Below are 25,978 nucleotides of genomic sequence, written 5' to 3' on the forward strand. Positions count from 1 at the left end.
TGGGCCCATGTCTGCCCCTCCCTGGGGCAAGAGGACCCAGCGCTGCCCTCCCTGGCTTCTGACCCCCGAGTGTGCCCTGTGCAAGTGCTCACAAGCAGGTTCCCAGCGCCAGACCAAGCCACATCGGGCTCCTCTCTCTCTCCTCACCGTGCTCCTCTTTGGTACAAACTGGGAAGAATCAGGCTGCTCCAGCCCCCTTGCAAAGTGCCCCAGGGCCAGGGCCTAGTCCTGGAAGGACAACAGGGGTCTGAGCCTCCTAATTTTACTCTGGGGAGCAGCTGTGAGGTGAGAACAGGGCCCCTGGGCAACAGGAACAAACTGAAAATGCGGTCCTCAGCTCCTAGAGTGCCAGTGGCTGCAGCTCAGCAGGTCTGTGGACTGATACAGTGTTGATTCTCGCTGGGATGTAAATTAGTGCAATCTACAAAAGACTAGGGTAAGGGGTGGCAGGGCAAGGGGAGCCACAGCACTCCTTTGGTTTGATTTCAGGTGGGTGTGGCTTGAAGAGTCATATGTGAAGTTCTGCAAGAGGTTTCCTAGAACCTCCAAGTGTAAGGCAAGAGGAAAAGTCTTCAATAAATCAGGTAGCAATTTTCCTTGCCCCCTGCCCCCCACCCCCTCCCAGCTCCCTTCTGCCCTCCCAGACATGACAAACCACATGTTAATCAGTTAACTTCTGGGAAGCCAGACCTGCTGGGTGGCCCCTCACCAAGAGGCGAACAGGAAGCTGACTCCCACAAGTGGGCCACACCCATAACTGTGAGGGCTGGGTCACTTGTCCCAGCACCAGGGGCTACTGCAGGGGCAAAGGAGGAAAGCCAGGGGAAGGCCCCAAACCCAGGAAGAGGAAGTCAATGCTCTGGAAGATAGACTCTGGCTCTCTATGCCTCAAAAGAACGAGCTCGGAGCCGTACTAGAATCTGAAAGAGCCTGGTCCCAGGCTGAGGGGGAAGCAGTGGGTCACAGTGGGTGAGGTAAGCTGGCTCCATTCCTCCTTGAAGGGCTGAGGGGAGGCGAAAGAAGGGTCTGTTGGGTCTAGTTCCTGAAGGACCTCCCGCCTCCCAGGGCCCATGCCCCTCAGGAGTCTCCGCCCAAGGACCACGGAGAGGTACCCTGCGCCACACTGAGGATTCTGATGCTTTTCTTATATCCTGGCCTCCCCCTCCCTCCCCTGGGGCCCAGAACCCACAGGGGCCCCTACCCTCCCACCGAGAGAACCACAGGCCAGCAACCTCAGGTCCCTGTGGACCCTTAACCAAGTGCTGTGCTTCAAAGCAGTGCCCCCTGCCCAGAGCCCCACTTGCCCACGGGCAGCCCCAGTGTGGGCAGGAGGAGGCTACTGGGGGTTCTTGAGGATGCGGCCATGGCGGAAGTCGTAGACATGGCGGCAAAGAAACACCAGCTCAGGGTCCGTATCCTCGGGCACCGTGCGGTGTGGCGGGGTGGAGTAGTCCGCAGAGGGGGGCACCAGTGCTGTCTTTCGGCTGGGGAGGCCCTCGCCTCGGCGTTTGGCCATGGCACAGAATCTGCAGTGACACACAGTTCGCTGTCTTTATCAAAGCCACCTTTGTAGGAAGACCAATTCCTTCCCCACCCTGTCTGGAGAGCTGGGATGCTCCCTCCTGCCCCTGCAAGGGCTGCTGTGGCCTCCATCCCTGTCCTGGGGGTGATATGCCCTCTCTGCCAACTGCCAATCTACCTCCTCTGTCACTAGGGAACCACACCTGCCAGGGCCTCCCTCCCTCCCATCTGCCAATTCTCCTTGATTTCCTGAGAGAGCACTACTGTACCCAGCCTAACTCTGCCCAACCATTCTGCCTTAGACGGCAACAACGTTGTCCCCCCCGCCCCCCCAAAAAAATCCGATGGTAGAAAATCAGATGGTAGAAGCAAGCTGTGAGGAAGAAAGTTCTGGGAGGTCAGGCTCAGTGAGACCCCCCTTGGGGATCACAGGCAGGCCTCAAACAGCCCCGGGGAGGCTGGGAGAGAGGCCAGCCAAAGGCGCGAGGCACCACCCACCTGCAGTACTCGGCAAACGTCAGCACGTAGCACTTCTCCTCGATGCAGGCCACACTGTTCTGGTCCTGATGTCGCGATGCAAAGACTTCATTCTGCAAAGGCTCAAGGGGAGAGGGGAGGAGGTCGGTTACGGGGTTGGAAGCACGTAACTCCAGGGACAAGGCAGAGATTAACCCTCTGAAGAGACTCTTGACCGAACCCCAGCTAGCGCCCAGAAAGCAGGGCAGCTACCCTGGAATCTGAGGCTAACCACTCCTCACCTGGCACCCTAAACATTCCTTCCAGGTTTCCGGCAGGTCACCTGCTACTCTGGAGAAGCCAGGTGCCTCCTCCAGCCCGACTGTAATCAGCTTCCTGGCCGCCCCACCACTTCAGCCCAGGGAAGAAGGGAGGGAGTTGGTGCACATCTTCCCGAAAAGTCCCAGTAAGAGAAACAGAGCAAAAGGCTGGGGGAGAGGGACCACAGCCAGGGGGCATTACGGCTCCTAGCACAGCACTGGGAGAGCGCTGAGGGGTGTTAGGAGGGGTCCTTTGCCCCTCCCTCTCATGCTGCAGATGGTATCAAAGGGGACCAGGTGTCGCCAGGGGGACTTATCCACTTCCTCCCATTCTAGCACCCTGCCCTCACGGGCTCCTTTTCTGCCCCCCTTTCACGACAAGGAGGATATTCCCTTTGAAAGGTGAATCAGGCAGGGTGGGAAAAGAGGCTGACACCGACGCCCTTCTCCAGGTTCTCTGACATCAAAGGTGACAAGTCTAGGAGCTTGAATGCCCCTGGCTGCCCTCCCCGTAACTCCTTCTTAGGCCACAACCTCTCGTCTGCCAGCCCTGCATTTCGCGGCCCCTTTGCCAGGGAGCTCACCTCGTGCATGCTGGGACTGCGGCCTCCCTGTAAGTGCTCTGGCCGGTAATACCACAAGAGGCTCATCATCAGCTCTCCTGGGGGGACAAGAGCAGCAGTCATGGCTTGGGCTGGCAACCCCAGAATTACTTAGACAGGCAGGCTGGCCACGTGCCCCGGAGGCTCATCCAACATCAACGCTGGGCCAATCCTGCAGGCTCCAACCACCCATGCCCTCTGCCTCAAGCCAAGCCTGGCATTCCGTAGCCTGGCATGCTATTAGGCACGGAGGGAGAAGGGGGGAAAAGCACTGACAGGTGAGGAAGAGAGACAGGTGCCCAGGTCCCGGTGACCGGAAAGGTTAATGAGCTGATGCAAGCCAGGTCACAAGGCTGCCTGCAGCACTTGCAGCAGACAGATCCTGGCTGGGGGGAGGGCAGGCTGTGACCAAAACACGGGGAGACCTGTGCAACGTCAAATTCCAGACAGGGGTACCTGACTCAGGGTTCTCCCAGAGGGCAGAGATCTTGGCCACATAAGGTGTGGACGTCTTCCGTGGGCCTGACTTGAGGAGGACAGTGTCCCGGACGCGGATGGTCTCTCCGTGCCGCTCCACCGCCTGGTAGCTCTTTCGGATGGCTGGTTCCGGTTCATCCTAAGCAACAACCAATGACACCAACACGGCTGTAGGGCTGCTCTGAGTCGGGGCGGGTGGGGAGGCGGGGCAATGGCATTCTCTTTATGCTTTCCTCAGGGCAGTCACACCGCTAAGGGTGGGAAACTGGGAAACTGCGCAAGCAGCCCCATCTCCCTAAGCCTGGCTTTCAGGAACTGGATGGAGCATCCCCAGGGTTGGAGAAAGGGTAAGAAATGGAAGCAGGGTTGGGAAAGCGGCCCGAAGCTTCTGGGACGGCACCCTGAACACCATGTCTCACTCCAAGCCCCCAGCACTGTGTAGGTCCTCAACCTTCCTAATGGGACCGTCTGGATTTGACCCTTAAACTATCACTGCAAGTGGCCTAGACTTGGGCAAATTACTTAGTCTGATGCTAAGCCTCAGTTTGCTCATCTGTGAAATGAGAATAATTACAAAAACATCAGGTACATACATCATAGGGTAGTGGTGAGGATGAAAGCAGATAATGCAAGGTGCTTAGCTCAGTTCTGACACCTAAGAAGTGCTCAGTAACTTTTAGTCAACATTCTTTTCATCATCCCAGATGTTCCTGTTATCACTGATTTTCTCTGCCTACCCCAAATTTCCCTACACATACTCATACTTATCCGAAAAGCCGCCACGAAAGCCCTCCACTTTATAAGCCAGGATAGACGGGACAGTGTGAGAGGGATGAAAAGTGAAGACACTTCAGGTAGCATCCCTGAGAAATCGGTGACAGTGATGGCAGCCGCCGGCTGTGACTGCCTCTGCGCACGCTCTGACCTCCCCAAGGCACGCAGCACAGGATCAGGAGGGGCTGGGGGAGGACGCTGGGCCAGCAGGACTGGTTCCCGGAGCCCGAATGAGCTAGAGCCCTTTGTCAGCTCTCAGAGGAACGAGAGCCAGGCTTCTGGGATCCACCTCACTGCAGGCAGGTCCTCTATCCCCACGCCACCCTGCCTTCTCCCCAGCGCTAGGAGCTGGCACTCACCAAGACATAGACGGCCTTCTCACAGGCAGCCCCCACAGGCACCCAGCCGTTGGTGCGGCGGCGGCGGCGGCGTCGCGGGCGCGGGCGCTGGACACGTGGTTGCTTGGGGTGACTGGGCCTGTGGGCAGCCTTGCCCCTCACAGTGTGCCTACAGCTGGGGCCTGTGCGAAGGCCTGACTTGGAGCCGCTAGGAGGCTTGGCACTCTGAGGGCACGCGCGGGCTACTGTCTGGGGCTCCGAGGTGGGTGTCTGAAGATGGGGGACAGGCTCTGCTGCAGGTGGCACGCTGGGCACCGGGCATCCCAGCAGGGGATGGGCAGGTGAGGCTGGGTGGCCAGCTTCTGGGAGAGGACATTCCAGCTGGCCCAGGGGCCTGCAGCTTTCTGAGAAAAGGAGAGGGGGGTCAGGGCACGTAAGGATAAGCAGTAACCCCCCCGGGGACCTCTGCTTTCAGTCTGCTCCTGTCTTAGTTCTAAGCGTGAACCCAAACGTCAGTGGGGTCAGGGGTCTTTGAGGTGGATGGTCAAGAGTGACTGGCCAAGGGCTGTTCTTGACCTTGGAGAATGACCCACAGACAACTCCATCTCCCCTTCCAGCCTGAAAGAAGGAAGGGAGTGGGCAATGGGAGCGCTTCGCTAGTTCTGACTTAATCTTCTCTATGGCTTCCACAGTGCTGCGGAGCAAGGGAGCTGGGAGCAGACAGCCCAGTGTACAAACCCCGAATCTGCTACTTACTAGCTGTGTGACCTCAGACAAGTTACTTTACCTCTCTCAGTGCCTTGCAATAGAAGTAGTAGATGCAAATATCATGTAGTCTGTCCTAGGTGTTTTTCTTATCAATGTATGAACTCATCTCATCCTTACAACAACCCTATGAGACAGGCAGCATTATCCTCATTTTACAATTAAGAAAACTGAGACAGGGAGCAGTTACTTGCCCCACGGTCATATGGCTAAGGAAGTGGGGGAGAACATTTTACTCCGAGCGGTCTAGCTCCACAGTCTATGCTTAATTACGTGCCACGCGGCCTCCCTTCTGTAAAGCGCTTTAGAACAGTCTTACTGGTGTCTCAGGGGAAGGGAGGAGGAGCTTGGGTCCCAACAGGTCAGGTGCCCAGATTTGGAGAGTGGTACAAAAGAGGAAGAAAAGCCCAAGCAGCAGCGTGTACTCATTTCTAAGAGCTCCAACTCACTCCAGAATCTGAAACAACCAGTCTGGCCAGAGTCAACTGGTCTATAAAGTTGTTTTATAGACCCCTACAAGAAGGGGTGTGGGGGGAGGGGAGAGCCCTGGGAAGGCCTGGCCCCTCACTTCGCCACAAGCAGGGCCGACTGGCCGGACAGGATGGCTCTGGTCACCGAGTTTCCACCCAGGAGCCAAGAAGGGCCTGGAGAGGCATGTGAGGACACTCCTGCCAATTTGGGGGAAGAGAGATCACTGTGGAGGTGTCTCATCAGCTGCAGCGCAAGCCTCTCAGGTGTCTGGGTCTTGCCAGGAAGGCAGACACCAAAGCCATGGCCCTAAGAGCACCCTGCCTTTGCCAGGCAACTCTGTCTGTATGTTCTCGCAGTGTGACCCCCCAGCCATCCCTGGAAAGGTGTTGCCAACTGGGCACTACTTCTCTTTCAAGATCTGAATGGCCAGGGTGAAGCTGTCCTACCACAGCTGGCACCACTTACTGGGCCTGGTACCCCTCACCCTTCCCATGAATGCTGGACCTTGACAGTATGCAGATGGTCTGGGCTCCTTGAAAGGAAGGAATTTTAGCTTTCCGTGAGGAGGGCAGAGGGACATGGGAACAACCTGACAAAAGCCCTCATTTTAGTATCTAACTTGCTACTCAGAGTCTGAGAATCCCACTGGGGAAGGAGGACAGGCCCTAGCACCCTTTCCACCACCACAATGCTACCTTCCTGCCAGACCGAGAAATCTGCCTAGATAGCAAGGACAGAGCAGGGCTGCTCAGAGCTAAACATGGTTTCCTGGGATTGCTCCTGGGCTTGGGGCACAAAAAGAAGGTGGTCCTCCCCTCTCAGAGCCCCTACCTCCCATGCAGTCGCTGGACCCCGAGGAGCCCCACTTGATCCATGACCCACCCTCCTGGGACACCATGTCTGAGACCCCTGGTATATCCCAACCCTAGGAAGGCTTACCTGCTGCAAAAGGCATTTTGTAGGAACAGCCTCCACAGGTAGTGCCGATATGGGTAAGCGAAGGGGGCAACATTTCACAGATGCTGTAGCCATTCACTCCAGCGTCGTCGCTGGAGCAGTAGCGAGAGCCCCAGGGAGGGTGCTGGAAAGGAGTGCCCATAGGCACTGAGCCCGGGGCCAAGAGGAGCCCTTCGGTAGGAGCAGCCACTGAGGACAGCTTGCCCTCGGGGAGCATGGGGCAAGGGGCGTAGCCTCCACACTGCAGCCCGTCTTGGCTGCAGTACAGATAGAAGCTGCCCAGTGCAGTGAGCTCCGGCGGCCCACACAGGCTCCTGTAGTCGGCAGGGTTGCCAGGCATGGGCAGGGGGGACAGCTGGGGCGTGGGGAAAGAGGGCTGGTGCAGTTCCTGCTTGGGGGCAGGTGACTCCTCTCCCGGGCGTCCAGGCTCTGGCTTCAGGGCTGCCTGCCCACCCATCAGCAGCGGCAGGTGGGGACGCAGCCCCAACGGGCTCTCCAGAGCTTTTCTCAGGGGCTGCTGATAAGGTGGCTGGCTGGCGGGCCCACGAGGGGTGGCAGATAGCCATGGCTCCTCTGGGTACCCCTGCCAGCCAGGTGGGCCTGTAGCCTCCCCAGAGCTGGCGCCCTGCCGGGTCTTCGGATAGTTCTTGCCATTGACCTTGGCCCACTTTGGCCTCGGAGCCTTCAGGACTGGTGGCTCAGTGGAGCGCCCATCTGCTTCTGGGTGGGCACGAGGTGGCCGCAGGGGTAGCTCTCGCTCCTGGCTCAGCTTCAGGAAGGCAGCTGCATTCAGGCTGGCCAGCCTCTTGGGAGCTGGGTCACCATCTCGGCGGGCTCCTTCATCCAGTGCTGGCTCTGGGGACAGGTCCCGACTTCCTTCTCCAAGGTCCCTCAGCCGGGGCCGCTTCTTGGAGGAAGACCAGCCCCCAGATGTCCGGTCGCGGTCCCGGCTGCGATTGGGGTCTCCCCCTCGGCTGCGGCGACCGCCGGCCAGGCTGCTGGTGTCCTCCCGCTCCAGGAGCAGGTTGTTGAGGGCCTCAGCATTGAGGGAGGCCAGGCGCCGCTTGCGGGGCTGGGCGAGGCCAGTGTCCTCACTGGAGGGCGCTGGGCTGGGCGGTTTGGGCAGGTCAGGGGGCAGCTCATCTGCCTCATCTGCACTCCGTGGACCGGCCACGTTCTCCAGGCGAGTGAGCAGCACTTTGCAGGCCTTGGGCTTCTCAGGAACCAAGGGGCGTTTACGCAGTGGGTAGTTCTTGCGGCGCCCTGCGAGCTGCCCTGGGCTCTCAGGCATGCCTGGCTCCATACCCTCCACCCCCTGCTCCATGCTGCTGCCTTCCATCTGCAGGGGCTCCCGGCGGCCAGTGGGGCCTGAACTCAACATGGGAAGGGACTTTCTCCGAGTGTGTGTCATGGAGTACCTCCAATCTGCAGGACAGAAGGCAGGCAATGAGAGAAGCCCACCCTGGCCCGCCCGGCCTGCTTTCCCCCACACTGCAGCCTCCCCAAGCCCACCTGCAGTAACTCGGACCTACCCTCACCCCGTTTCCAGCCTGGATTTTCCCAGGACCCCTCTACTAGAGTGCAAAGGGCCAGTGGGATCAGGTTACCAGCAGCTGCGCAAGGACTGGTTGCCTCACTCTTCTTTTAGCCTAGGATCCTCTGAACTAAGCCCTCAGAGAGCCTGCAGAGCAACGCAGACCCCATGGTTAGACGGAGCTGGGAGCAAAACTCTCCGTTCCCTCTTGCTGTTCTCCCACTAGATATTCATCATAGGCCAGGAGGAGGCTCTGAAGACAGCGAGCCAGGATGGCGGCTTGGGTGATGGGAGCCCATCTATTCCTTCAGGAATATACCCACCCCTCCCCCATCTTGGGGACTCTGAGACTGGCCATAGGATGAGAAGCAGGACAGAGCGGAGCTGAGATGAGGAACTGCTTGCCAGGCCGTGGAGGAGGCAAAGTCCAGCCTGGGAGAACGCCCTCCCCAGCACACACGGCAGAACAGCCATAAGCTGGGTCTTGCTGGAAAAACCCTGCAAAGGTGAAGGCTTGGCTGTGAGGAGCCTGTGGTGGGGGGCGGTCTCGGCCAGCCTAGGAGCCAGAGCCACCTTGATCCGGGGTATTCCAGGGAAGGGCAGCCTAAACAGTGCCAGTGCCTGGGGCAGAGGGCAGGTACAGCCGGGGCCAGCATCCTGGGTAGGAGACCCAGGGACCATACACTAGACCTGTGGTACCTCCTTATCCCCTACCAGCCACTAAGAGTTGGGAAAAGAAAGTATCAAAGAAAACGAACTTGGGACTAACCAGAGGCTCCCTTGCTAGTCTTGCCCCATTCCTCAGGCCCCTCTCATGGTAGGCAGGACTCCAGGCAGGAGGCAGGATGGGGGCAGTGCCAGGAAGCCCAGAGCCCCTGACAGAAAATGCCCATGCCCAGGCATCAGTCCCTAACTTTGCCTGGCAAACACTGCCCATCCTACCCCAAACACCGGGGGCAACCTGGGCCCAGCCTGCAAGAGAGGCCAGAGCTGGCTGTGCTCTGGAAGCTGATAGCGCCGAGGCAATAAGGAACTGAGAGGGAGGCAGGGGTGGTGGTGGTCAGAGACCACTGAGCTGTTCACTCCTATCTCCTCCCCAGCCCAAAGCAAGGTGTTGCCAAGTAGGCACCAGAGGAGGCTCTGCCCTGCAGGGCACCCTGCAACCCCCCACCCCCCCAATGGGCCTCAGCAGGCCAAGGCTTTCCAGCCTAATTTCCCCACTGCTATTATTATTCACACTCACTCCTCCAAAGAGCTGGGGGCAGTCCTGCTGGGCCAAGGATTTAACCCTGAAAGTCCCGGGCCTGAGGGCTCCCAGGGATTCCGAGCCCTTCCCACCTAGCTCCTGTGGCACTGGGCCACTGGCGGGGGTCACTAGGTCCCTTCTCTCCTGAGACATGCTGCACTATTTGAGACAGAATGCTCAGAAAAACAGGCTGAGGGCAGCGTGGGTGTCCCTGACCCATGAGAAAGGACCTGGAAAACGGGAAAATGGAGGCAGCGTGCCAGACGCTGCTGTCCACGTGCGGGGACCTGCCAGCGCTCCGATACCCGACCCCAACCATGCAAGACAGAGTCACAGAAGGCAAATCCATTCATTCCTAAAGCACAGACAGAAGAGCTCCTAAAACATGCCAGGCATTTGCTGGCTCCCTAAGACTCTTGCCTCTAATCAGGGTGACCACGTAGCCCCGTTTGTTCAGCATGCTGATGAGTAGTACACCCTTTCACGCAAAAGCATCCCAGTTGCTTACAATCCACAAGGCCCTTTCCTCAAATGCAGGGCAAGCCCTGGGTCAGTGGGGGAGAAGCAGCAACAAGGAGAAGCGCATCTGTATCTCCTAGGAAAGCCTAGGTCCAGCCCTCCCCCACCCCAGAAGGCCTGGAGACGGAGGACAGTGAACAGACCACACAGCTGAGCAGGGGCCAAAGCCCCTCCACCGGCCCCAAGTTACCAGAGGAGTCAGGCCTGGAAATGGCTGGGGGCCAAGGCTGAGGTCACCTGGGCTTGTGGCCTTTAAGGACACAGACAAGTACAGAGCAAGGAGGGGGTGGATGGCAAAGAGCGTGCACAGGGAGGTACTTTCAAGCCCGGCAAGTGAAAGAGCAAAGGAGCTCTTAGCTGGTCTGTCCTGCTTCCCCCTCGCTCCCCAGTCTGCTAGGGGACTAGCTGCACAGCTGGATGGTCCTGGGATCCTGGGCCACTTCCCTGACTCAGTCTTTCCTTCTCAACGTGCAAAAGGTCCCCAGCAGGGAGAGGCTGGGAGAGGAGCCTTCCACTTCTAGGAGCCTGTCTCTAGAACCTGGGAATTTGTTCCCTGTAGCATAGCTCTCTCCTTCACGTCCCATTCAGGCCTCCAGTCCCTCGGGGACACCCACTGTCCCCAGGCTGATGATCCAGCTGACTATCAGGGAAGCCTCTGATCACAGAGAGCGAGTCACATTTCCAAATCAAGCATGAGATCCTCCTGCAAGCCTCCCTCAAATGCCAAATCCAGCCAACCGCTAAAAACACCCAAGGCCATCATGAAAGCACGTTGCAAAATGACTCCTCGCTTTCATGTGGTGCCTAAGGTGGCAAAGTCACTCATCACTGAGACGAGGCCGAGGCTGGGGTCTCTGCTGCCGGCCTCACTGCACTCCACACCGGCCTCACTGCACTCCACACCGAGGAGAGCAAGTGGGAGCCGTACTTGGAAGCTGGACATGTGAGAACCTCAGCTACAGCTTTTCCCCAGGTGGGGCTGGGCGGAGGGGGCTCCCAGCCTGCAGGGGGTGGCCCAGCTCCTTGGGGAAAAAAGCTCCTGGAAAGCAGTAGGCTTGGTTCCCGTTCCACCTCTGCCAGTCCTGCTGCTGTCCTGTGCCTCCCACTCATACACCAGCTCCACCAGGAACTGCTAGCACTGCCGAGACAGGGTGCCTGGGTTCTCTCAGCACTGCCCTCTTCCTCTCCGGGAAGCCCTTCCCCCCACCGCTCCGGGCACAGACAGTCCAGCCCCCCTGGGAGAAGATTCCTAGGAGGGACTTCCAGGGCATATTACGGCTCACCTAGACCATGTCAAGCAAGCTCTCAATGAGGAAAACCAGTCTGACTGCGCACAGCTCTGAACAGCAAAACAGCTGGCTGCCAATGAAGAACAGTGGCCACTGGTGGTTTCTCCAAGCCAAAGACTAGCAAACCACATGTGGAATCCAAAATCGTAAGTGTACTCTACAGACAGCCCATCGGCCAGCTAAGCCCAGGCACATGGGGTCTCAAAACCAAGCTGATGTCAGGCTCAGCTTAAGTGGCAAGGCAGGGTCTGGGCCTCCGTGCAGCCCAGCCTACGCAGGGCTGGGGGAGGTCGTCTCCACAGAAGCAGAAAGGCAGGGAGGATTTGTCTTTTGTCCTCACAGGGCATGGGGCACTGTGCAACCCCCCCCAACACCCCCCCCTACACACACCCCAGGACAGGTGAAGTACATCCGAGATGTTGTGTACCAGGGTGGGTCTGAGGCCCCAAAGAATGCGGGCTGCGGGCTCCACTGAGGGTAAACTCAGGGTGGGGCCTGGCCAGGAAGGGCTCCTCAGCCTTGGCCAAGGCTCCCCTTACTTACTACCCAGCTCTGGGCAACCCCCCTGCCCTCAGGCTCAGGGCTCTGCCGCACGGCTCTTCCTGGCAACTTTCTTAACCACTGCATTTTAATTTTTGGTTTTTTGGTCTATTTTTACTAGGAGGGGGGTATGCAGGGAGGGACCTACGTAAGGGCAGCCCAGGGGGTCACCTGAGTGAGGGCCAAGAAGGGCCCTGCCCCAAGCCACCTCCCAGTTACACCTAAAGCCACACAACTGGCACCGAGTTAAACACTGCCCTCCTTTGAAATCTCTCTTGGAATAACCTCCCTCCTCCCCCAAAGGAATAACACTTTCTCATGAGCACCGAGTTTCTTGAATCTTCTATCAGAGAAGAAAAGCAAAAGCACAAAGGCATATAAATTTAGTCGATGTTATTTCATGGGAAAACAGAGATGTGAAGCTGCTGAAATTCTTATAATAAAGCCAGTTAAAGAGACGTAGCTGGTATCTCTTGAATCCCTAAGAGCTGGTAAAGCAGAAAGAACCAAAGCTTTGATTCAAGCAGACCTGGATTTAAATGCTAGCTGTGCCCCTCGTAACAACTTACTTAACTTCCCTAAACTTCAGATTGCTCATCTAAAACAGATACATCAAAATGAACCTTACAGGGCGGCCGGTTAGCTCAGTTGGTTAGAGTGCGATGCTCTTAACAACAAGGTCGCCGGTTCAATCCCCACATGGGCCACTGTGAGCTGTGCCCTCCACAACTAGACTGAAACAACTACTTGACTTGGAGCTGATGGGTCCTGGAAAAACACACCTGAAGGACACTAGCAGGGTCGGAGCCAAGAGGACGAGCATCCTTCCCCTCTTCCAGACCCACAGACAGAGGCGGGCAGCCTGCCGTCAGCCTAGGCAGTTCCCTGCAGCAGGAGCCCAGAGCGGCTGGGAAGCCGCCTTCCACCGTGAGAAATCTGGAAACCCAGACTGCACGTGAACTCTGCTCTGCTCCTGTCCACCAAAGCAACACCTAAGTGTCAAGCTCAGGGAAAGATGGGGACACTGCTCCTTTCCCACGCGGGACTCAGTGTGAGGTGAACTGTGGGGGTTCAGCTTACAACACAGTGAGAGGGCAGGGACCCAAACTGGATCCCAGCAGACCCTGAACAACAGATCCACACCTCTGAGAAACACTCAGTTCCACGGTGAAAGGTGAGCTCCTCAGATGCCAAAGGCCCCGAGGACGAGGTCAAAGGGCCTGTGTCCTGCCTGTTCCTGCCATCTGACTGCCGCTTCACTGCAGGCAGCAGAGAGAAGCCCCCGGCGGCGGCACCGACACCGCAGAGAGCTCAGCCCTGGGCACTACCCCTAAGAGGAAGCAGTAGCCTCCGCCACCAGCCCCACCTCCCTGGTGCCCAGCCAGCCTCACTCACGGCGGGCTCTCGATTCACGCCACAATCAGGGCAGGAACCTACAAACAGAAGCTCCAAGTGCCCAACCAAAGGCAACTGGCCTGGCCCATCTGGACGCAGCTTGTTTCACAGACTGCCTTCAGGTCTGGCAGCCATCTGAGAAGCAGGCCTGTCCCCTGGAGGCACCAAGCCTATCTATGGCCTGTCAGACCACCTGCTCCTCATACTTCAGGGTGGGGGCTCCCAGGAGCCCAGAGGTGGAGCAGCCCTGCATGGAAGGTCCACAACCACCCCACGTGGGGTCTGGGGCACGGCCGGCACCCCCTTTGGCTACTCCTGTCCACTAACCATTCCAGCAGGAGAGCCCAGGCACACAGGCCCCGAGCTGCACCCAAGTGTGCAGAGCCTCCGCTTCTGGCTCCGAACACAAAGCAAGACATCGCACCTCTTGTAAGTGTAAAGGAATACAAATCTCAGTGCAGAAGGAGTTTTAACTCTGACTATGATAAAGCGGGAACCCCCCCATTTTATACGAGAAGAGCTGTTAAGCACAGGAATATATTAACAGTAGAGTTACTGGAATCTCTTTCTCCTCACTGGAAACTGCCAGTGTCCTAGTCTTAGGGTAAGGCCCTTCCTACAGGTGGGGGACTCAGTGTGAGAGAGAAAGTACTCCGCGGATTTAGAAATCAATATAAACACACAGACCTCTAAGCCAGGACAGTGGCCAGAGAGCCTTGTATTTTAGTCATATAACAGTGCTCTGCTTTAAGAAACTCTAACCTGACAAATTAGAAGGTAATCAGGTGCAATACAAAACGAGTCTTTACAGGCTTTCTTTAAGGCACATGCCCCTATGTTAAGCCATCTGCCTTCCCTTAGCTTCTTCCCCGTGCCCCGCTCCTGTGTGCCAGAGGGAAACCTGTATCTGCAGCTGTGGGTCCAGCTAAGCCAGGGCACCCACTGCTCGCTCCCAGGCACATGGCACCTCTGTGATCTTTGCTCAGTCAGCCAACGCTTGCTGGCTCCTCATCACAGCTCAGCACAGTGGAGGCGGGACCCACAGGATCCACTGCTAAACCTAAGTGGGTTTGGTCATGGCTTCAACTTCTCTGAGCCTTGCTTTCCTTGTCTACACAGCAAGGTTATGAGGATCATATTCAATAAGAATATGTGTCAAGGGCCTAGCAGAGTACCTGGTATACAGTAAGTGCTCAAGAGAAGCTCATTCTTTCCCCCTATATGTCAAGTATTAGGCCAAGTGCTGAAGAAAAATGCAAAGACGACTAAGAAATTGGAGCTTGGGCTGGTGGGAAGACAGAGGACAAGAAAGTGTGATGGGGAGGGGACCAATGGCTCAGCTGGTTAGAGCACGAGCTCTCAACAAGGTTGCCGGTTCAATTCCCACATGGGATGGTGGGCTGCGCCCCTGCAACTAGATTGAAGGACAACGACTTGGGGCTGATGGGCCCTGGAGAAACACACTGTTCCCCAATATTCCCCAATTAAAAAAAAAAAGTGGGACGGGCTGTGATGGAGCCCTCGGAGCGTTAAGGAGAGAGCCTGGCCTCCAAGGCAGCTTCCCAGAGGACACACTTGAGCTGGAATTTCAGACACTCACCATGGGCCCCCTTCGTGACAGGTGTACCGAGGGAACAAAAGCCCGGTAGGAAGTGGGCAGCACTCTGAGAAATGCACTTCACAAATGTTTAGATGCAGAAAAGGGCAACAGACAAAAGCTGAAGTCTTGAGGCAGGAGACAAATAAATGCACCTTTCCCCAGATGCAGCCTGACTGGCTCCGTGCAGGATGACTCCAGGCGGGGGACCAGGGAGCTCTGGGCTAAGGCTCCCTCAGAACCCTCCACCCAGACTCCACATGCCCAGGCTTAGCCAGAAGCAAATTTATTTGAGCAGGACCTATTTGCTTTGGGCAGTTAACTGTGGGAGAGATACTGTGTTTCCCCCGAAAGACCTAACCGGAAAACAAGCCCTAGCATGATTTTTCAGGATGACATCCCCTGAACATAAGCCCGAATGCGTCTTTTGAAGCAGAAAATAACGTAAGACCCGGTCTTATTTTGGGGGAAACACGGTAAAACAGGAATAGGGCGGGGCTCCCCAAAACTCAGCAACAGGCCCTCAGCAGAACTAGGTGGAAACCTTGCGTTACTGATGCACCATTCTTCAAAAACCATGACAATAGCTCACCAGCCTGCTCCGGGCACCTGCCCAGGAGTGGCAAAGGATATGTGCCGGTTCAACCATCAGGACACTCCAGGAACCAACAACTTAGATTCCTAAGATGGCTTGCCAAGACTGGAGGTGCTATCTCTTGTCCTGAACAGGAGAAACTGGCCAGCCAGGCTGAGACGGCAGCTCTGCCCTCAGCCCCCACAGAAGAGTGCTAACCTGAGTGACCCAGCCATGAGTAACAAGTCCCAAGACAAGTCCTTCCCAACGCTCCACCAGGATGAACAAAACCACAAGGCAGACCGTACCAGAGCTGGGCACCCAACCAGAACAGCTTACACCTAACTAATTAACTAAGTGATTAGTGCCTCCCCCAGTAGGATGCAAGCTCATGGGGACAGGCAGACTCTGCTTTCCTTACCACTAAATCCCACCCACAGGTCTTAATAAGAGCTTGCTGAATGAAGATCATTCATTCACTGGCTGCCCACCTGCCCCAACCCATATAATACCATGTTCCCCGAAAATAAGACCTAGCCGGAAATCAGCTCTAATGCAGCTTTTGAGCAAAAATTAATATAAGACTCAGTATTAAATTGTTATATTACATATTATATTATGCCCAGTCTTATAGTAAAATAAGACGGGGTCTTACACTAATTTTTGCTCCAAAAGATACATTAGAGCTGATTGTCCAGCTAGGTCTTATTTTCGGGGAAACAGGGTATTTCTACCCTAGACTTATGGCACCACGTGGAGCCCAGGACAAGAAACTCTGACCCCCCCCAAAACTCTCCCCCATCCCCGGAGTCCACTGTGCCTCTTCTATGCAATCCACGTTCAGTAGGGCTACTTTAGGAAATCTCGCGTATTTAAACAGCACAACCCTCTTTCACTACCGTCTTCTTTCTTCTATCAATTTGCCTAGCTAGCTCAGGAAAGTATCCCTCTCGTTCCACTTCTTACCTCAAACCATTAAGCGAGCAAGGGTGGCTGGTACTAGAGGCACACTTGTACCAGTCACAGATGTTACGAAGAACCAGAGCTGGCGTTCCCAGTCCTCCGACCCCGTATGTGTGCAGGGCAGGGAATCCTTGACCCACTGCAGAGGCTTGAGTCTAGCGGGATGTCTGACGGGATGGCCACGTTTGTCAAACACCTGCTATGTGCCTGGCGCCACCCTAAACACTTTACATTTACTCTCATTTATCCTCACAACTACCTCACGAGGTAGTTGCTATCATTTCACCCAAAAAAGGTGGAAACAGGTAGAGAGAGGCCAAGAACATGCCCACTCCCAAGCTATTGGAGAGTGGAGGTGGGGCAGTTCGGGTCCATCCAAATCCACACCAAGGGCAACACAGGACAGCTGCTGGGTCACCAACATTCAAGATCAACTTGCATATTTTGTTTTTCTGGGTTGTTTTAACTACTGTCATTAACACATTATTAGTGTTTTCCTGATTTTTCACCACAAAGGAACTGACGGTGTATTTCAATTAAATGACACTGGTGAGCTGGCCAGGGAACATAATTTTACAAATTGTTTCTACAGAAAAGTCTGCTCCAAGTTCCCAATAAACTCTTACAGGCACTTTTAAGACAAACTTATTTTATATCCTAGAAAGGGGTAAGGGCTTCAAAGATACGTTATCTTGATTTTATAGTAAATCCAGAAAAGTCTACAGACTCCCCCCCCTCATCTAAACACATCTCTTGAATTAGGTGAAAATATCCTGCCCTCCAGCCCGAACTGCAACGAAGACCAAAATTTGGTCCCAGTCCAAACAGCTGTCTTAATGTTCAAAGCACAGTAACTGCCCTTTAGCTACCTCTCTTCTTTGGGCCAAATAAATTTAAGTGCTTTCAGTTTTCTCTGAAGATCATTTCTTAAAGTCATTTCATCAATTTTATAATTCTTTTCTACATTCTGTCTAAATTGTGTGAACCCTTCCAGGCACACAGCAGGGCTCACCCCTCACTCGAGGGGAGCCTATAGTGGAAATGTGAATCTTCCCTTCCCTTCTGGCATACCTGTCATGACACCCTAGCACCAAGTAGCACCCTAATACCTTCCCCGTGATTTCTATCAAGATCCTCTAAAAACTAATCATTTACCTCTAAACCACTTGGCCAGATAAGACTGTGATTAACAAACCAAATTTTCTCCATTTGAGACAGGTAGTTGTAGTTGGAGATGGGCCTCAGGGTGGGTTACCCCTTCCCTTGCAGGCAGGACACTGAAAGAGCTACATGTAGGGAGGGGAGAGCGCCCAACAGGTATGGAGATGGGTGGAGGGAGGAGCGGTCAGTACCACCCCAGGTGAGATCCCAGGGTGACGAATGACAGAAATGCAACAGGTCCCACCTCCTTAACAGGGGGGAGGGAGGGCCGTCAAGGCACCTCACCGCCCCCATCCATTAGAAAAGAAACACGTGAGAAAAATGATGTAGACCCTGAGCTCCTGCCTGCATCCATCCTGTGAACTAAGTGTCTCTTGTCATTTTTTTCACTCAGGTAACTTGGTCATGGTGCCTCAAAAAAAAGTTCCCATTTCACATCTTGGAGGGGCTGAGAAACAAACCCATTCTTTTATTCCTGGTGGGCTCAGCATGCAGAGGACCTCAAGGACAACGTGTGTTTTGTTTGTTTGTTCGTTTGTTTGACACTGAATCAGGTGAATAACCAACCATCCTTGCAGGTGTTTCCCACCGGGAAACATGAAATCTAGATGAAAATCCTTCCCGGGACCCAACACAAAGTCCTGGACATGACTTTGCTGAGGCCTGATCACTGCACCCATGGTCCCCAGCTTCCAGACTAAGTGCCTAGCACAGGGCACCAAGCCCACCCGCGGGGCCCAGCAGCTCTTCCTCTGGCCCTGAGCAGGCAGCCTGCGGCCTCGCAGCTGCCCACTGCCGCTCTTCCTCCTCCTCCCTGCTCGCCAGTTTACTGCTCATTAGTGGCCATACCAGGAGGTGGGCAGGGAAACATAAAGGAGCTGAAATTCAAACCAGTCCATTTTACTCTAGTGAGGTGCCTCCCATAAAACCAGGCCAGATTTCATCACCCAGGTCCTCCCTGTCCCCTGCCCTGGGGAAGTCGAAGCAGCCGAATCGAAGGGTCCGAAGCTGCAGAATCTCAGGACCCCAAGCATCAGGAGCCTGTGCTTCTAATCATCACCGAGCTCTTGACGACGCTCTGTGTTTCCCATCTTTTTAGATGGAACAGAGACACTCCTAGCCCCGAGTGGGCCCATCAAGTCAGGGCCAGAGACTCGCAAAGCAGGAATGCTGGGTCTGCTCTAGGTATCAAAGCACACTCTCCTTGTCCCCCCAAGTCCCCAGCACAATGGCAAGGTCACAAAGGAAGTGAGTCTTGCCAGACTGTGCTAGCAAATTCCCATAAATACTTGGGCTGGGGTAGTACTGCTTATGTAAAATGTTTCCCCATTGAGAGATGCTGCTTTATTTACATTCTTCACAACCCATTCATAAATAGGAGGCCCTTTAATGTTGGGGCCGTTTGTATAATGCTCCATAAACCTGGCAGCTTCAGTTCAACACAGGCTACTTCTCAATTCCAGAGACTTTTTTCCCTTAAAAATGTTTCTTCTCTTTAATGACTCACCTTGCGACAGGGTCCTGAGGCCAGATGTTGCCAACGCAAGGCCAAGAGGAATAAGAACAGATAAAATGAAAACACACAAGTCCTTCTGAATGCTGGGACAGAGAGGTGGGGAGGAATGAAAATAAATAAATTGAAAATCCCCATTGAACTCCAACACGAAGTACGTATGTTGGGAAGTTGAATTCCTTCCAGGTTTACTGAAACTTCCTTTATGGATGTCAAAATGCTCCCCAACTTATACCGCCACATACCAGAGAAGGTGTGGAGATTTTTTTTTTTTAAACCCAAAAGGAAAAGATGGAAGAGGGCTCTTTCTGGTTTTTAATTTGCATAGCAGGTGAATAAAAAAATAGTAATTTTCTCTGTTTCTTCATAGAAGTGTTCCAGGGGTTGCTGGATCCAAGAGGAGCACAATTTGCTCCGGGTAAAGAAACTCATAGACAAACCCCAGAAAGAGAGGAAGGACTGGCTTTTAGGACACACAGCAAAAACAGCATCAGCAACTGAGGACAGAACCCAGGAACTGCATTCTGAGGGAGCTAGTCGGCTACAGTAGAAGAAGCAAGAAGAGAAGTGTGGGGATTTTTTTTTTTAATTGACGGGGAGCGGTCTACATTGCCATGGCAACTGTGAGGGGTGGCCTTCCCGCTTGGAAGGGAAATGCTGGTCCATTAATCATCAAACTGGGGCACAAAAGGGAGGTTTGGGGAAAAGAGGATGGATGCAGAAATTTATTTTTTCACTGTCTAGACTCACACCAGTCACCAGTCCCCTTTCCCATTTCCCCCATGGTCCTGGGTTGATGGTAAACAAAAAGGGAAGTTCCGAGAGCGCTGGGATCACAGCTTTCCTTTCTGATGGGTCCAGTGTGGGGCTGACAGTGCCTCCTACAGCAGCAATGCCCCTATAAACACCTCTTCCATCACGAGTCCCCAAAGTACTGTTCACAGGCCAGGCCCAGGAATCTTTTTTTTTGTTGTTCTCAGAACCGTGTTTTCTCCCTCATTTACACCCGGGATTGAGAGGAGATAAAACATATGGATTCATTTAACATGGACAACAAGGAAAATTGCATAAGAGCAGCAAAGCCGGGTGGAGAGAATGGTTTGGTGGGATAGGAGGGAAACAGAATTACAGCCCTTTTCCAATTCATGTCTATATGGTGTCATGTGAGCAATCCACAGGACAGACTCTTCACTAGCTGTGAAGAATGGTATATCAGGATGGTATTTCTGACAGCTAAATTTCATTTGTTCCCCATGCTAAAGCACCCCAAACATGCCTTATCTATATACCTTGGATAGAAAAGGCTGGAAACCACCAAGGACTCCATACTGAGGATTTCTGGGGAAGGGGAAGGGAAGGCTTCCCCTCTGTTCCCCACTGCATTCATTCATTTAACACAAACAATGTGTACACCACTCTACCAGAAACCCTAGAACATTCACACCCTCCTCCCCACACACAGAGGTTTAACATTGATACTGCCCCCGTCTACAGAACTACTTCCAACCTACAGAACTACTCAAGACACCATGTTGTAAAATTCAGCGTCACAATCTCAGAGGCAAGCAATGTTGGCCTGGAGTGGCCCGAGTGACAGTGAGAGGAAGGATGAGTAGGGTTCAGGTGGAGGGGAGGAAAGCAAGGGGCTCCTCGTGGGGGACAACTGGGGAAAGCAGCAGGAACAAAGATGCAGGGAGACAAATGTGCATGGCATGGATAGAGGAGAGCCAGAGGGGATGTGTCTCAGGTCAGACTGCGGGAAAAGGAGAGCCACTGCAAGTTTGCGGGTGGGGAGTGACAGTGCTTTAAGAAGAATGATCTAGCAGCTGTGTACAGACTGTATCAGAAGGACCGGAGGAAGCAGGAGCGGGAGGGAGAGCATGACAACAACACAGGCCTGACATGGGACAGTAAGGCAACAGAAAGGAAAGGGAGGGAGGGAGAGACATAAAGGCGAGACCCTCTTCACTGCCTAAATGCTCCAAAGCAAACCCTCCTAAACACTTGATCTGACTGACAGACTCCTGCCAGGTAAGAGCCTGTCAAAGAGGGAAACCATTGTTTTGGCAATTCCCCTTTATATTCCAGTGGCCAGACCAGGTCACCTCCTTACTGCCACCTAATTAATCACACACTGTGTAGCCCCAGTGAAGGCAGGAGGGCCTTGAGATTCATCATTCTCTGAATCTTAGACATACAATTAAATTCTCTAAGAACAAACTTTAGTCTCCTGCATGAGGTAATAACTCTCTTTCCCACAAGCCTCAACTCCACCCAGGCTGGGGTCTAGACCCTCCTGGGGAGGGGGATTGAGGGCGGCCATGAATGAACTCAATGCCCATACTAAGCAAGGCTGAGAGGCAGCTTTCCCAGAGCGAGATTACAGCCAACCAAGCTCTTAACCAACACCTACCTGAAGTGGGACTCCAACCCAGGTTATCAGCTAAAGTCCACATTCTAAACAGCCAGAGTCTCCCTGCCTTTGTGCTCCCAATTCTTCTACTATGGGTTCACATGACGAGGATCGGGAACTCTGAGTGGGTTTTTACAAATGGGACAACTGCATCGAGTTTAGAGCTGGTCACTGGTGGGTTTAAAGACACTCACAGCTTAAGCCACTGGTTCCCACGTGTCCTCCAGCTGGCCAAGGACAGCAGTGTCCCTCCAGGACATGTGGTCCCTATGGGGTCGTTTTCTCCTTTTTCCGGAAGACATGGGGGTGGGGAAGGTACAGAGGAAAGTCTCTCAGGTGGCACAAAGGAAAAGGACTGAAAACCTTTTTTATTTAATCATTAGATTCTTGCCTGAATTTATAAACTCATTTTATTTCCCTATGTGGAGACCTTCTTCAACTAAAGAAAAGTGCTGAGAGCAGTTGTGGACAGATTGCTGACACACATTAGGGGGTGTCTCCCAGTTCCCAATCCAACCGGTCTCTGCCCTCTTAAAACTGTCGACAATGGGTAACGAGGAGATATCCCAGGTGAGATTAAACCTCTGCCAGTGGGCAAACTGCTTGCTGAAACCCCTCACTCCTGGCAGGCTCTAGAGTGGCTCACCGGACTGTAGCCTTGGTGAGTTCGGCAACCTGGTCGTCACCAGCCAGGCCCTCCGTGTGCACACTCTCACCTCTGCCCCTGTGCCCCTCCACCCTAGCCGGGTCGCCCCCACTCTTCCCAGAACCTCGGGGCGATCGGCAACTGGAGAGGTGAACCCGTGCCGCAGCTCCTCTCGGCGGGCGCCCCGGCCCCCGCAGTCCCCGGGGCAGAGTCCGGCCCGGTCGCCCGCCCCTCAGGGTGGGTGGCTCGGACCGGCTCCCCTCCCCGACGCCACCACCTGCGCCCGCTCCGGCGCCGCCTTTGTCCGGCGCTTCACCGCTAAGCGGGCCCCTCGGGCCCGACCTGACCCGGCCCCCGGCCCCAGAGGACCGGCGGCGAAGCGGGCAGGGCAGGACCAGGCCGGGCCGCGAGCACGGGGTCCCGCTGTCACTTGGAGGCGGTCTGACAACTTCGACTCCCCCCGCCCCACCTCGGACTCGGCCGCCGCTCTGCACTGTCCCCGCCGGGCCTCCCGCGGCCCACACTGGCTTCTCGAACCGCTTCCCTTCCGTCTTCGGCGCCTCCCTTCCTCTCAGCCCGATCCGGTCCGGTCTACACTACCCCCCGCCTCAGTGCGGCCCCCATCCCCAGCCCCCCATCCAGCAATAACCGGTCAGCTCCCAGCGCGGGAGGGCGCCCCCAACCCTGAGCGGGCGATCCCGCGGCGCCGCCCCCGGCCTCGGCCCCTAGCCTCGGGGACCGCGATGGGGGAGGGGGCGCGGCGGGGGGGAGTAGTGGGGGGGCCGTGGCCTCGCCGCCCGCGCACTCGGAGGTGAGCCGGCTACGCCGCTGCGAGGAAGCAACCGGCGTCCTCCCGCCCTCCGCGGCCCGGGACGCCCGCGCCGCCGCCACCCGGCCGAGCTGCCACCCTGCGGCCGCCACCCACCCCGCCCCCGGCCAGCGAAGCGAGCGGCCCCGGGGGGCTGTCACCTCGAGGCGTGCCGCGCTCCCCGATGGCGGGACCGTGGCGCCGGACCTAGGGGAGGAGGGCGGCGCGAACGAGCGAGCGGGCGGCCGCACCTGCTTCGCGTCGTCCGTCCGTCCCTTCCCGGGCTGGCGGGGGCGGCGGCTCGCTCGGTGGGGCGCGCTGACGGGCGGCCGGTCCTCTCCCCTTCATTCGTCTGCCTCCGTCGTTCGCTCTGTCCCTCCAGCCCGCTCGCCCCTTCCCCCCTCCTCGACCCCGGCCCTTAGCTCACCAGGACGGCGGCGCGGACGGCGCGGCTCTGGGCGCCCGCAGGCCCCGGCCGGGCTGGAATCCGGCGGCTGGAACCCCCCGGGGGCGCTCAATTCCCGGGCTCCACGCTGCTGCGTCAGCGCCTCCTCCTGGGGGCCGGGGCCGGGCGGGCGGAGCGGGGGCCGCGACCGGGCGGGGCCGTCGGGGGGGCGGGCGCGCCTGGCCCGGGCGGGCGGACGGCGGGGGCCGGACGGGCGGGGCAGGCAGCCGGACGGGCGGGCAGCGGGGGCCGGGCTCCGGGATCCGCTACGCCGCTCGCGGTTCCCCCACAAACTCCCCGAGAGCGGAGCCTCCGCCGCCCTCCTTCCTGCTTCCTCGTCCCCAACCAATCAGCGGAGCGCCTCTCGTCCAGCTCCGCCAATCAGCCGCCCCGCCCTGCGCTGGCCCCGCCAGCCAATCCGGTTCTCGGCTCCCCCTCCCAGTCTCCGACCAATCAGAACCGTGGGTCGGTCGTCCCAACGCAGGGGGCAGCACGAGGCGGCTGGGGGAGGCGGTGCGGGGAGTGGTGGGGCCTGGGGGGAGGGGTATGGTGCCAAGGGTGGTGGCGGGTGGTGGTTTTCTTTGCCGGCTTCTTGGGTTTTCTCTTCGTCTGCAGAGCCTAAGCCCGTATCCCATGGTGACCCGACCCTGAAGCCCCAATCCCCCAGCTGCTACCCCCCCTCGAAATCTTATCTTGCCGCCGCCCTGGCCGTCACCCCTCTACATCCCTCTTCCCCTTCTCCTTCCTAGCACCTACTGGAGAAAACTGCGGACTAAGGAACACCCCCACCATCGCCAGCGACTGCTGCCCCCAGGGCAAAGCTTCGGGAAGACCAGACGAAAATCAAGCGAGGACAACCCCCCTTTTCTGCAGAAAGGGCCCCAGACTCCAGCGAAAGGGCCCCGACTGCTGAGAAGCCCCTCCCGCCCTTGCCTCATCTTTCCGACTTCCCTGCCTGCCACGTCTCCTTTCCTTTCAAGCAAGGTCGGTCCTGGCTCGGTAACCCCTCGCCCGCATCTCTTTTTCCTCTTTTCCCCCTTCACCTACCGCCCCCAACTCCAGCTCCTAATCCACCCTTCTCAGAAGCAGAGTGTGGAACCCTCATCCATTTCCAGCTGACAGCAGAGCTTGGTCTGTGAGTCCTTGACACCCACATACCCTCTTCCACCACCGCAGGGAACATCAGAGCTCTCCCCGGGAGCGTGCGGGGGGAGGGGGCGGCAGCCTGACAGCCCAGGCTGGACTCCCTCCCTCGCGTCCCCAAGCCAGGATGGGACCAAGCGTGGACACTTACCTGGCTTCCTGCTAGTCCCCGAATGCTGTGGCTCCGTCTCACACCCACAGACGTGCCTTTCCAAGCCCGAGCTTGCTCGCGGGGTCAGCGGGGTGGGTGGGCACAGCAGGCTGAGGTCACACGGAGGTGTGGGAGGTCCTTGTGAGGTGCAGGAAGGGGCTGTGTCTTGGGCACCTTGTAATGCCACAGCCTGCATAGGGCTTCACTCCAACCAGCACTGGATGTGCATGCACGTAGTAGGTTCTTGAAAAATGCTGAGTCCACCCCAGAACAAAGCCTCATTTCCGATTCAGGTGGGGGAGGAGAGCTTTGGGAGGTAAAAGGAGCAGCAGCAAAAAGGGTAGTGTCAAGTCACCAGAGCGCTGGAAGCAGCCCAGGGAGGGGCTGGGCTGAGGACTGCCTCCAGCAGAGAGAAGCACCTCCAGTGCACGGGCTTCCTAGGCTGGAGGAGAAACCCAGTCTTGGAATGTAGCTGAGAGGCTCTTCCTGCACCCCACATGCTGTCTAGCCTTTCCTAGACCTTGAGACTCAAGCACTCACATGTAGGCAGCCTTTTAAGACAATCAGGGCTGCTAGCCCCTGTGGCTGGGAAATAAAACCCTAAAGGATGATTCCCCATCTGCCTCTAGAGCTGTCAGGGACCCCTGGACAGTTTTAGGTGTGTTGACGGACATGTTTAAAGGAGAGGGTCACCCAGCAGGGGCAGTGTGTGAATGGAAGCTAAGACAGTGACAGGGAAACTCAAAGAGCCAAGTTCTCCCAGGATAACTGCCACAACTTCTCCCACCCATCTGGAAAGCAAAATCCCCAAATCTATAAAAGTAGGACACTAAAGATTTCTCCTCTCCCTGATCTTCCTAAGACAAAGATTCCTAGTAGTCCCCCGACCATCACCAGGCCAGCCCTACCCCCCACTTCACAAAATGCACCCTTCCTGCTGTTCCCAATCTGTCCCATGGGCTGATGTCCCCCACCCCCCTATCAGAGACTGGTGGTAGAGGGTCACAGCAGCAGTGGCCACTGGCAACCTGGAGCCAAGACAGAAGTGGGGACAGGGTTCCTGTCAGCAGCTCAGCATGCACTGACCTTGGCTTCATGCCCATTAATGGGCAGGGATTGAGGCCAAAAGGGTCAGAAGAGAAATGTACCTAGTTACAGGGAAGGAGACCCAAGTGGCAGGGAGCCTGTGCTTGGCCTAGGAAGTGGTCACAGGGTGTGGTTGGAGGACTGGACTTTCCCCCAGCATCTAGGAGTGAAGATCCATCAGTCCTGGGTTGAGAGGGGTGTGGGGGAGAGAACTGTCTTTATATGGGGCCCTGGTGGGAGGGGGGAAAAAAAGGAAACCCTGGAGAGGAGGCAG

General features: G+C 56.1%; 1 protein-coding gene across 4 annotated transcripts; it reads right to left on the reverse strand.

The window, feature by feature from the left end:
- Nucleotides 1-1,083: 1,083 nt before the first annotated feature.
- On the reverse strand, nt 1,084-24,755 carry BAHD1 (bromo adjacent homology domain containing 1). Of its 4 annotated transcripts, none has more exons than XM_033108588.1 (7): nt 24,619-24,755; nt 6,664-8,106; nt 4,510-4,892; nt 3,356-3,515; nt 2,882-2,958; nt 2,020-2,120; nt 1,084-1,526 (listed from the first exon to the last, which is right to left on the reverse strand). In XM_033108588.1, the coding sequence occupies exons 2-7, from the start codon at nt 8,090-8,092 to the stop codon at nt 1,337-1,339; spliced, it is 2,340 nt and encodes a 779-aa protein (XP_032964479.1). In that variant the 5' UTR covers nt 8,093-8,106; nt 24,619-24,755; the 3' UTR covers nt 1,084-1,336. The 4 variants fall into 4 exon arrangements, with proteins under 4 accessions (XP_032964479.1, XP_032964478.1, XP_032964476.1 ...); XM_033108587.1 differs by lacking the exon at nt 24,619-24,755 and adding an exon at nt 23,307-23,479; XM_033108585.1 differs by lacking the exon at nt 24,619-24,755 and adding an exon at nt 23,131-23,234.
- Nucleotides 24,756-25,978: the final 1,223 nt, after the last annotated feature.

This window comes from Rhinolophus ferrumequinum, chromosome 6 (assembly GCF_004115265.2).
Source record: "Rhinolophus ferrumequinum isolate MPI-CBG mRhiFer1 chromosome 6, mRhiFer1_v1.p, whole genome shotgun sequence".
NCBI lineage: Eukaryota > Metazoa > Chordata > Mammalia > Chiroptera > Rhinolophidae > Rhinolophus > Rhinolophus ferrumequinum.